The sequence below is a fragment of the Nilaparvata lugens genome, chromosome 1 (assembly GCF_014356525.2).
Source record: "Nilaparvata lugens isolate BPH chromosome 1, ASM1435652v1, whole genome shotgun sequence".
Taxonomy (NCBI): domain Eukaryota; kingdom Metazoa; phylum Arthropoda; class Insecta; order Hemiptera; family Delphacidae; genus Nilaparvata; species Nilaparvata lugens.
The window spans coordinates 43,254,460-43,267,688 of record NC_052504.1 but is presented as its reverse complement, the minus strand read 5'-3'; the positions used below and the strand labels follow the sequence as shown (position 1 = coordinate 43,267,688).

The 13,229-nt window shown below is 36.9% G+C and overlaps 1 protein-coding gene across 2 annotated transcripts in view; it reads left to right on the top strand.

Annotated features, from left to right (window-relative positions):
• The window catches only part of LOC111047171 (gastrula zinc finger protein XlCGF57.1), a 97,155-nt gene that overhangs the window by 82,434 nt on the left and 1,492 nt on the right, over nucleotides 1-13,229 (top strand). Inside the window, exon 6 of one of the 2 annotated variants that reach the window (XM_039434464.1) lies at nucleotides 4,444-5,181. The exons of the other annotated variant lie outside the window; for it this stretch is intronic. Within the exon in view, the coding sequence (XP_039290398.1) occupies nucleotides 4,444-4,466 (23 nt within the window). The 3' untranslated portion in view covers nucleotides 4,467-5,181. Of the gene's footprint in view, nucleotides 1-4,443; nucleotides 5,182-13,229 lie in introns of those variants that run through there. 2 annotated transcript variants of the gene reach the window in all.

Here is a 13,229-nt window from a genome sequence, read left to right as displayed (position 1 = left end):
GCTCTTCATAGATTATAAGCAGGCTTTTGACTCTGTGATAGTTAAAAATCTCCTAGAAGCAATAGAAAGTTTTGGATTCCCTAGGAAAATTGTAAAGCTGAAAGCATCTATGGTCCTAATGAACAACAATGCCAAAGTGCTGATTGGAGGAAAAACAAGCAGAGAATTTCAAGTTTGTCAAGGAGTGAGACAAGGAGATGCTCTTTCAGCATTACTTTTCAACCTAGCTCTGCACAAAGTGGTTGAAAAGTTGAACCTTACTGGGAATATTATCTTCAAATCCAGACAAGGACTAGCCTATGCCGACAATATAGTATTGGTAGCTCGAAATACAATTGCCATGAAAGAAATGTTTTTCACACTGGAAAAGGAAGGAATAGAGATAGGTCTTAGAATAAACAATGACAAAACAAAGTACATGAAAGTTACCTATTCTCAGGCAAGGAGAACAACCGAAGATCTTGAAGTTGGTGAATACAAATTTGAAAGTGTTGCAAAGTTCAATTACCTTGGTACTGAACTCAATGTAGATAACAATCTCACCAATGAAATAAGAAGGAGAATTGACCAGGGTAACAGGGCCTACTTTGCAAACAGGAATTTGATAAAATCTAGACTGATATCGAGAGGTACAAAAATAAAAATATATCAAACACTAATAAGACCTGTGGTGACTTATGGTTGGGTCCTCAACTCTCAAAACACAAATTCATTGAGGATTTTTGAAAGAAAAGTTTTGAGAAGAATCTATGGTCCAGTATGTGAGGAGGGAGAATGGCGAATAAGAACCAATGCTGAAATTAACACCTTTCTACAAGGGAAAGATATAGTAAGTTATATAAAATCCAGAAGAATTAGCTGGCTAGGTCATGTACAGAGAATGGAGGAGAACAGAATGCAGAGACAGATGCTTTCTGGGAGAATGGAAGGAACGAGAAGAAGAGGCCGCCCTAGAACACACTGGCTACAAGATGTGGAGAAAGATCTGACATGCTTAGGAGTGAGGAATTGGAAGAGGCAGGCATGTGAGAGAGATGATTGGAGGCGAATAGTTGAGGTGGCCTGGCCAAGGTCCACGCAGGGCTGTAGCGCTTCATAAGTAAGTAAGTATCAAACTAACCCAAACACGAAGTTAAAACCACCTGTGAAATGAAGCATTTAGTTTTGGAAATGAAAAAGCTGATTGGACCATTCATGAAGCATGTAGCCTAAGTAATATAATTCATCAGTATACAGCAGTAACTGATGTTAAAGAAAGCCTCACTAAATATGAGGCTCTGCTACATTTCGATTTCTTCCAAAATTATTCATGTAAGTACGGTGCTGAAACCCAATCTTTTCACTTTGGTGGTAGCAGAACTCAAATAACCCTTCACACTTCAGTTTTATATTATAAAAATCTGGTGTGGTACACTCACACAACTTTCCTTGCTCATATTCGAAACTACGATCAGACTTTTGTATATGTGTATATATAATTGTTTTCAGAGTACTTTTTCCTTTGTGTAAATTGTGAAATTCAATGATTTTTTTAGTCGTCATTTTTTTAAAGTCGTCAAAACAGCTGTTCTACAGATGAAATATCTCGACTATGTGTTCTTTTTATGAACTGCTCTACCTACCTACCTCATGCACGAGAAGGAGGTTACAAAGTCCATTTCTCAAGGATGGGGTGGACCCCCCATTAGTTTCCCAGAAAGGAGACTCATGCCAGTTAATAGAGCTGATAAATAACTATACAGAGTATGAATTTGAAAAAAATCAGTCAAGTTATTTTGAAAAAATCGTGAAAAACATGGTTTTTTAGTAATTATCCGCCATTTATCTCAAGAATATTACGGAGCTCCTGCAATTTTCCAAGGAAAAAACTCATGTCATTTGATAGGACTTATGAATAGCTACCCATGGCTTGAAGAAAATCGTTAGAGCCGTTTTCGAGAAAACCATGAAAAACCTGGTTTTTGGTCATTATCCGCCATTTTTCTCAAGAATATTACGGAGCTCATGGAATTTTCCCAGAAATGAGACTCATGCCAGTTGATAGTGCTTATGAATCCATGGTATGAATTTGAAGTAAATCGTTAGAGCAGTTTTCGAGAAAATGGTGAAAAACGTGGATTTTTAGTCATTATCCGCCATTTTTCTCAAGAATATTACGGAGCTCCTGAAATTTTCCCAGAAATGAAACTTATGCCAGTTGATAGGGCTTAAAAATAGCTATCCATGGTATAAATTTGAAGAAAATCGTTGGAGCCGTTTTCGAGAAAACCGTGAAAAACATGGTTTTTTAGTCATTTTCCGCCATTTTTCTCAAGAATATTACGGAGCTCCTGAAATTTTCCCAGAAATGAGACTTATGCTAGTTGATAGGGCTTATAAATAGCTATCCATGATATAAATTTGAAAAAAATCGTTAGAGCCATTTTCGAGAAAAACGTGAAAAACATGGTTTTTTAGTAACTATCCGCCATTTTTTCCGCCATCTTGAATTGAATTTTATTGAATTTCTTATTGTCGGGTCCTCATGGTATAGGGACCTTAAGTTTAAAATTTCAAGTCGATCAGTTAATTAGGAATGGAGTTATCGTGTTCACAGACATACACACACACACACATACACACACACACACACACACACACACACACACATACACACATACACACACACAGACCAATACCCAAAAATCATGTTTTTGGACTCAGGGGACCTTGAAACGTATAGAAAACTTGAAATTGGGGTACCTTAATTTTTTTTGGAAAGCAATACTTTCCTTACCTATGGTAGTAGGGCAAGGAAAGTAAAAAATAAAAATCTGGTGTGGCACACTCACAACTTTCCTTGCCGTTATGAAAATTGATCACCTGACGCTAGTGTTCAAGCGCATCTCAAGTCTACTATTCAAAGATTTGAGCCAGCTGGTGACAGGGCAATAACGCTGGAGACACACATTAGGTCTGCTATCTCTTCATAGTGAATGATTCAATAGAATCAACAATAATTTGCAATTGAATAATCACATTTTCTCGAATTTAAAGCTTATTTTCAATTTTAGGTGAAAATGTTACTGAACATTAATTGTAGAGATTTTCATGCTCAATCTACTCCACTTGATTTTTTTTGTTCCAATTGTATCTGAAGCCTGATAATTGGGAATCTATCTGCATTGATGGGGCAGAGCTCCTGAAATTTTTACAGATATGGGAATCGTGGCAGTTGATAGAGCTTATCAATGACTATTTTAGGTATGAATTTGATCAAAATCGTTGGAGCCGTTTCCGAGAAAATCACGAAAAACCCTGTTTTTGACAACATTTTTGCCATTTTAGCCGCCATCTTTAATTGCATTTGATCGAAATTGTTCGTGTCAGATCCTTATAGTGAAAGGACCTTAAGTTCCAAATTTCAAGTCATTCCGTTAATTGGGAGATGAGATATCGTGTACACAGACGCACATACACTCATACACACACACACATACAGACCAATACCCAAAAACCAGTTTTTTGGACTCAGGGGACCTTGAAACGTATAGAAATTTAGAAATTGGGGTACCTTAATTTTTTCGGAAAGCAATACTTTCCTTACCTATGGTAATAGGGCAAGGAAAGTAAAAATGATACTGAACCATCTGTTCTCCAGCACAAAAGTTTTGGTACCATCTCAGAAAGTTTGCGACATGACCCATCAGCTGTTTGTGCTCATCTGGGGCCTGTGATTGATTTCATAAAAGACAATGTACAAAACTTAAAGAAAGTCCACTTTCTTAGCGATGGACCAGCCACAAAAACAAGTCAATGTTTCACCTATTTTTGGTAAACATATTTTTGTAAAAAACTTGATGTGGAAGAAGTAGTGTGGCACTACTCTGAGGCAGGCCATGGAAAAGGAGCAGCTGATGGTATTGGGGGAAACATAAAAAGATTGGCAGATAATTTAGTCGCCAGAGGAGAAGATATTGCCAACTAAAGATATTGACAATTTCTATCTAAATTTGGGAAAGGAACAGTTTTGGGCTTTAAGCCTGTTGTTCCTCTCCCAATCATTCATAGTTGAGAATTATATTGTATCTATTAACTTTGAGCAGTTTGAAACTGCTCTGAAAATGAATTTTAAAGAAACCACAATTTGTTCTGTTACAAATGACGAAATTGTAAAAATTGATGAACTATTGCCGTTAGAACCTCTGAAAACCTTCATTGGGACTATGAAAGTGCACAAACTCACCTGGGATAAAGAAAAACCATCCGTTGTCCAAACAAGAGAACTGAGCTGTCTAAAATGTTCAAGTGGCAAGTGGCCATGTCTCCATTAGAAGCACATCAGTCAAGTAGGCCTATCCTTTTATACAACTTTTTGCTGTTTATTTGCATTAAGGTTGATTGTGATATTTTATGTAAACCTGATGATTAATTAACAAAATTTTATATGATGCGTTTGTTCAGGACCTCCTCAATACCGGACCTGAGCATACAAACAAGATGGCCGACGCAGTTGGTTGACTAACTTACTGCCATCAGCTAGGTTTCAGCTCTCTCTAATAACTCATTACTGTTCAAAATTATTTCTAAGAATTTAAATAAGGTTCTTATTAAAGAAGTAATTATTTGATAGGGTAACTAGACTTTATTTATTATCATGCACATAGCATTTAAGTGCATTCTCTTGCATGTGAATTCACATGCACATAGTTTTTAATTATCCTTACTGTATTTCATTCAAGCCTAAGAACTTAATGTTCTCAATTTTCGCGACTTTGCTCGCTTGGGCAACTGATTATTATTCTTTATGTTGCAGTAATTGTTTAGAAATATATTGCCCAATACCTTTACACATAATTTAATTGTGTTGTAAGAAGGCTGTTTGAATTGGAATAATTGTAGGGAAGGCACCATCACCATCACATAGTTTTACTTTTCTTCTTTGAGCAGTCACATAAAAACCATCATCACACAAAAACTTGTCTTCTTCAATAATGTCTGATGCTCTAAAAAGATTGATACTGTAAGCACAATGTGCCTTCACCAATTATGTAAGGGGGGGGGGAAGAACTATGATAACGAAAGAGACCGGAATAACTAGAACTTTAATGAGTCTTCAACATATTTACATTTAAACAAAACAAGATTGATTTTTTATTATAAAAACATTATTGATATGAATTTAATGTGGAAAGCACTCGCTTGCTGCTAATGATGATTCAATCTTTGTGGTTATGAAAATTAAAAACAATGATTTTATCCAGTAGTCACCTACCTTTTGAATATGGCTTCCCCCTTTGGCATCCACTGGTTTAATCGCGACTTTACAGTTAGTATTTTAAAAGAACAAAAATTAACTGAACCAATGAATAGACACAGAACCCGTCTCCCTTAACAATACAATTTTTTTTAAACTGCCCAATCTGTGACAGAATAACTGTATTACAAAACGAAATCCAGCCTTTTTCACTGGATCAGCCGGACTTTACTCACAGTAGACCTCGCGCAGTTATAAACCACAGCCTCCTCTCATAGGTACTTTCCATCAGAGTAAATCCTGTCTGAATGTCGTTTCGGCGAGATATCGGTGTGAAAACGGCTGTTGGGGTTGGTGTATCAAAAATACTAACATCAAAAGCTAATCTCCTTCAAGACATACTGGCATCAGGACAGCCCAAGTTCAAAGCAGAGAAAGTTCGAGAGACAATACTATGTTATTTTAGTTATTAATTGCATGCGCTATTGCACGCAATCAATAGTTCATTTATTTATTTATTTACAATGGAGACAACGGGTTTCCCCAAATATGTCTCCTTAACAATAACAATTGTACAGATAGAAATTAAAAAAGAAAAATAATTATAAAAATAATACGAACTTATGCAATAATAAATAATACAAACAACAAAAATACCACCTAATTCAAAAATGAAAAATACAAAATTTAAATACTTATGAAAAAAGTAAAAATAAAACAAATTGAAAATTCAAGATTCCAAAACTTATAAAAATTAAAGAATATAATGTCACAAAGTGAATTTTTGTGACGGATAGAGAGCCGTCGTCCAGCGTAATTTAGCGAATTTATTTTATTTTAGAATAGGAATAGGATCGACTGCCTGATATATTTTGTTAGATTCGTAGTAGTGTATGCATTATCACCATCGCCGTCAACCCCTTTAAATCATCAGCAGCGGATTCATCTAACCAGATATTTCCAGATCTTGTTTACCACTCGGCTACCGAGTTGAGTCGGTATCGCTCTTCATGAAATTTCTGGAATAGAAATGTTGTTTACCGGCCTGAATTAGTGTAGCAATTAGTATCACTGTCATCATTTGCTGCACCCTTAGCATCAGGAGCAGCTGAGTCAAAACCCCGTCACATGACCAGTGGCGTGATCGTCTTTTCAGACTCTCATTGGTCAGGAAGCTCTTTTCCCCCGGCCTCCTAATTTTCAGCGACCCGGTGCAGCTCAAGAAGACCAGGGAGAAAGCAGTAGTTCGGTGAACGGGTTCGTGTACGGCTGCGTTCCGAGCGGCGCTCCTAATAGTGGTGTAATAGAGGGTTAATATTCTATTCCGTATTTTTGTGAATGGAATATTGTATGTCGAATTGCCGACTGTATTTGAAGATAGAGCTTCCTGGGGGATTTTCTTTCTTGTGGGGTTATTTTTCCTAAATTCGTATCACTGGGGGTGAACGAATTATCCTTGGTTTTGAAGCCTGTAAGGGATCTCAAGTTTGTGTTACAAATAGTTGAGTGGGGAAATTTAACTGGGCTCTTATAGCGGGTTATTTTTGAGTGCTTAATTTATAAGTCTCGACTCTGTCGCTTCACGACGTTTTTAATTATAATACGGGAAGAGGGAATCGGTTCGCTATTCTCCGTATCAGTATCCACGTCATTTCAGGTAATTGTATGTCAGGACTGGTAGTCCGTATATTTTTCCTTCTCTGTAGTAAGGTGGCCTTTAGTTTAAAGAGTAATTTGTCTCCATTGAGTTTTTTATTCTTGTAGGGAAATCCCTGTCCTTTTTAAGAATAGTTTTACTCAATTAATTTTTATTCTTGTGGGAAAATCCCTGTTCCTTTTGAGAATAGTTTTCTCGATTAATTTTTATCCTTGTAGAGAGATTATTATCATTTATGGTAAATTTTCCTTGCTTAGTTTTCATACTATAGAGTGGCCCTGTATTTTAAATTCGCTTAGCAGTTTCTGACTTGCTGTAATACCTAGTAGGAAATTCCAATCATTTCCTTGAGAACTCAGGTACAGCTTGAGTTCGTCCTTGTCGAAGTTGGTAGACTGCGACGTCCTTTCTCTTTCTTTCTCTCCACTTTCCCTATTCTAAAATCCTTCTAGCTCTCAGGTACAGCTTGAGGACTTCCTCGCCGAAGTTTATAGACTGCGGCATCCTTTCTCTTAATTCTTCCTGTGTTAAAATCCTTCCTGATCTCAGTTCCAGATCGAGATCGTCCTAGTCGCGGGTTTTCAGACCCGCGAATCCTTTCTAAAATTCTTAGAACCTGTCTTCTTTAATAGCAAATATTATTTGCTGGCTTTACCTGTGGAAAATTCGCGAATTTTCCGTGATCTCAGTTGCAAATTAGAGATCGATCTTGGGTAGTCCTTAGACTGGCAATTACTTGGAAAAGTCTGTTGAAATCTTTTCCTGAATTAGGAGTCTCTGACTCGATATTTTCCTTGTGGAAAATCCTGGAAAAATCCTTCCTATCCTGACAACGACAGACTGTTGTCTTCCCGATATTATTCTACAGACTGTGTCTGTGAAAAATCTTTTCTATCCTCTCATAATAGTCGACATACTGACTATTAATTTAAAAGCGTTTCGGACGATTGAGAGTGATTCCCATACCCTTAAGGGCAGTTACAGACTGGCCCTTAATACCGGCGCGCAGTCATCAGACTAGTGCGGAAATCCTGTTTAGCAGTTCCAGAATTGCTGAAAATCCTTTCGCAGCTGCAGGCTCGCGATTCAGAAATCCTACACCTGAAACCTTATCCTCTAATTTTAATTGCCACTTAATTGAAATTGATATACTGTATTTAGCTAGCAGGTCCAGCTTGCTGAGAGCTAGAGCGCAATTCTCAGATTGCGGATTATTGAGCAAGTATTTATTTGCTGTAGAGAATAATAATCTTATTATTGATTCTCTGTTCCCTATACCCTATACCGTATACCTCATACCCTGTACCCTATTCTCTAAACCACATTCCGGGCTTGCAGGTACAGCTTGCTCGCCGTCAATTCGCAGTTGGTTCAGATTGCGTACTACCTTTATAAATAGAATTATTGGTAGGGATCTGATAGTCAGATCCGTCTCCTTGTATAGGGTTATCTTAATCTCCCTTAACACCCACCCTGTATTCCAAAGGCCGAGGGCCGAATCGGCCAGCAACGGCACGGGCAAACACTCTTCCCCTGAAAGTAAAAATCTCGCGAAAGAAGCAGAGGGTAAAGAATCAGGATAGAGGGAGAAGTGTAGGTCCGGTATCGCCACCTGTCAGTACGGCTTCTGACCCCGACCCATATCCGACTGTAGCTAGTCCGCGTTGTAGCAATACTTCGCAATTATTAGGAAACCTAGAGGGTGGAATAGGTTATGCTAATAATAATAACAAATAATGAACAAAAATTCTATCAATAGAATAAATAACATTTATAACTGAACGACGTCCCAAACCATAAGAACATCCACACTGATACACCAACTATTTATTTGATCAGATCATGCTTACACAAGATAATTTAATTATCAAAATAACGCTTTCCAGAATTTAGCGCAAGAAAACCAGAAGACATCTAGGCGCTCAGACAATCTGTTAAGTTCTTTGCATCCTATTTTAGTGCATAAAAATTGCATTCAATGAGGCATGCAATAAGGCATGCAATTTATAGTCTACACAGCTGTTGATTTATTACCAAGTTACATTGAGATATTGAATTGCATGCAATTTATAATCAACTCGACAGCTGATTTATGATGAATAATATTCTATAGTCGGAATTTTACTCCAATATTGACGTATGAAGGAGGCTCCTTTTTCCTTTTTTATTATCCTTGAAATGCAAAATTTTCAAAAACCTTGTATTTAAGTCGACGCGCAATTCAAAAAGGAACATACCTGTCAAATTTCATGAAAATCTATTACCGCGTTTCGCCGTAAATGCGGTAAATGCGTAAATGCGTGCAGTGCAGCACGCAGTGCTGGATGCACCTAGCGCCGCAGTGCAGGATGGTTTCTTACAGCTTGGCGTTGTTGTCATTCAAGATGGGTGTCTGGCTTGGAAGTGTTTCGGCCGCATTGCAGGATGACTGTTAACGGTTGCCGGAAGATCAACAGCTGGATTTTTTTCGTTATTTTTGGTGATAGAGAAATTCTGATTGCAGATTCGTTCTCAGCGACCCCAAGTTTAGCCTAAAGGCGCAGAATGTCAACAATGTTTTTAAATAATTAAAAATCATCATGAAAAGTCATTAATATGGTAGTACACCACGTTTCTGGAAACTTTTTACTGGTGACTGGAGTTATTAATGACACACAAAAATAAAAATAGTCGTGAGAAAGAAAACTGCTGATGAACGCGAATAAGACCGTCACTCCATTGTTCTATTGTCTCGGCTGCTTGGCTGAGCTTGGCTGGAGGGATCAAATAACCGACTGGTTTGTTCTTTCGTCTGTCCGCTAGGCGTAACTACGCCGACCATTGCTGGGTGGGAGGTGTTACTGCGGCCGCTCGCATTCCCACCAACGCTGCTATTATTTGCTGTCTCAGCGCCTAGTCCGATTCAGCCAAGCAACCAGCCTGCACTGCGGAGCTAGGTTAAGGGTACGTTTATGTCGGAGCTGCGATTAGTGATAAAAGCTGCGATTCTAGCAACGCGTAGATAATACCAACGTGCTTTCTAATAGGCCTGTTTATGTCGGAGCTGCGATGAAAATCCATCTTGGGTCCTGACCATCGATAAGAGCATCGATAATGGCTCGGTCCTTTTTCGAAGCTAGTATCGAGGCTAGTATCGAGTTGTAGACTACAAAGTACCAACATGGACCAATATTTTTTCATGATTTGGGTTGATTTATATGTGGTTTCGTAAGCAAGTGACATTTTCTTTTTAAACTATTTCTTATTCAATTACAAAATTCTATCTCATTGTCAATGATAATAATTAAACATAATATAGACCTTGATGTATGCATTTCAAGAATAAATTCAATTGTTTCTATTTTATCAAAGAATATAACTTTTTTGTATAAACCTACTTACCTTAATGTTAGCATTAATCGCTCCTCTGCCATGATAGGACTTATGTGATAATTATTCCAGTCCTTTTGGAGATTATTGGAAACTCTCTTCAAAATGTAGTCGAAAGTTTCTATTTACATTCTCATATAGTCAAAAAAAATTTTTGGATGCTGTCTTAAATCTTTATACAAATGATGATACGGGTACTCCCCAAATAAATTCCTCTCCAAATTGATAGGATGTGCATAATATTCACGTTCTCTACAACCTAGTAAGTAATGCTTTACTGTATTCAATGCAAAAATAGAATCTTCATCATAATCACTCATTATAGCATACACAAATTGGTTTTTCAATACATGAACTCACGAATCAAGCTTTAAGCACGACTGTCGGCATGAACAGTCGATAGAAGCTGAGCGCTACTCCCTACTAGCATCGCTTCTCTCATCGTTGCTAGGATCGTTTATCACAGCTCCGACATAAACGTACCCTAAGAGAAATGCCAAACCGTCGACTTGAATCTTAGACCTCACTTCGCTCGATCAATAAAAAGTTGTCAACTTGACTGAATGGACAAAAAACTAGTAGTTCTGTGAACAGTAGACCTCACGCAGTATTCTCATCCACAAGTACCTGATGTCAACTGTTTTAAATATTAACAAACTCAGTTCACGTTTGAATTTATATTCCATATGATATAATTCATCCAGTTCCGTGATGATCTTTCTATCTGATGAAAATAAATTTTTTAGAATCAAAAATATTATAATTTCTCCAGCATTATTTGGTTCATTTGTTTATTTTTATTCACCTATTAAATTAGTTTTTTTCGAATGTGAGAATATTGATACTGATGGGCACGCATATAATAATACCATGACTGCAAAACAGAATATTGAAACCAAAGACCTTGAAGCTGCGATTAGACCAAATTTATTTAAAAAATGTTAATAACTCAATCCTTATAGATTATATTAGATTGAACATAACTTATCATACACATGATGAACAAATGTGTTTGTCAACTTCCGTTCAATCTAATAGAATCTATAAGGATTAAGTTATAACCATTTTGTTAATAGTAAACCCAGCTTAAAGATGCATATACCTCTTTAATGTCTTTGATTGAAACTATAGACCTTATACAAATACAGTAATAGACTGGCTTCTCCACACATCTGTGTAAACACTTGTCAGCTGATTTATGATGAATAATTCTATAGTCTGATTTTTACTTTCCTTGCCCTATTACCATAGGTAAAGAAAGTATTGCTTTCCGAAAAAAATTAAGGTACCCCAATTTCTAAATTTCTATACGTTTCAAGGTCCCCTGAGTCCGAAAAAGTGTTTTTTTGGAATTGGTCTGTATGTGTGTGTGTGTGTGTGTGTGTGTGGTGTGTGTGTGTGTGTGTGTGTGTGTGTGTGTGTGTGTGTGTGTGTGTGTGTGTGTGTGTGTGTGTGTGTGTGTGTGTGTGTGTGTGTGTGTATGAGTGTATGTGCGTCTGTGTACACGATATCTCATCTCCCAGTTAACGAAATGACTTGAAATTTGGAACGTGAAGTCCTTACACTATAAGGATCCGACACGAACAATTACGATCAAATGCAATCCAAGATGGCGGCTAAAATGGCGAAAATGTTGTCAAAAACAGGGTTTTTCGCGATTTTCTCGAAAACGGCTCCAACGATTTTGATCAAATTTATACCTAAAATAATCATTGATAAGCTCTATCAACTGCCACAAGTCCCATACCTGTAAAAATTTCAGGAGCTCCGCCCCATCAATGCAAAGTGTGATTTTAGATTCCCATTTATCAGGCTTCAGATACCAATTTAAACAAAAAATTTCAAGTGGAAAAGATTGAGCATGAAGATCTCTACAATTAATGTTCAGTAACATTTCCACCTAAAATTTAAAATAAGCTCGAAATTCGAGAAAATGTTATTATTTCAATTGCAAACTGTTGGCAACTATTGGCTCTATTAAATCATTCACTACGAATAAGAGATAGCAGATATAGTGTGTTTCCAGCGTTATAGTCCTGTCACCAACTGGCTTAGATCTTTGCATAGTAGACTTGAGATGTGCGGGAACACTAGCGTCAGGTAATAAGTTTTCATAACAACAAGGAAAGTTGTGTGAGTGCGCCACACCAGATTTTTTGCTTTTTATTCCGGCTGTTGTATCATATGAATACTCTCGTCAAATTAAATCGTATGGAAGTCATAATATTGATAACAAGATCTTGTTAACAACAAGGAATTTTCTGTTAGAAACATGAGTTATTAACTTTTTCAAGAGAAATTTTTGACGATTCAGTCAAGTTAATAACTTCTTGTTAATAACTCGTGTTATTAACTTCGGTGTAAACGCGAGAGGGTTTTTCTATAATAGTTCAATTTACACCCAGGGACAACACAATTTCTAGGCACGTTCAATAACTGTTTATACTCATTGTAGCATCTATATAATAACAGAGAGTTGGGTTGTGTTTGTTCGTGTGTTCGCATCAAAATATGTCAACTTGTGGATTGCATAGGTAGGCCTATCGGAAAAACAAGAATGATTTAGATCTCCAAATTTTGCACATAGATTCTAAAAATATCAATCTCTTGCACCTCGAAGCCCAAATTTCAATTTTTTTTCTAGATTTTTCAGAATAAATGTTCAAATTTCATTGATGGTACATACGATTTCATAAAAAAATACCAAATCATATGATCGGAATAGAACTGGCTTGAACACGTATACAAGTGTAAAGGATAGGAAAATTATGTTTGAGGCATCATCACATATGAACTACTGGACTGATTTACTTGAAATGTTGCATATAAATTCTTAATCAACCGAGGATTCTTATAGGCCTATTTTAAATTCTTCTCTAGATCTCATTACATCAAGTTTACAGTTTTTCAAGTTTTAAAATAGACCCTTGCGAAGCACGGGTTACCTGCTAGTGTTGTATGAAGCTG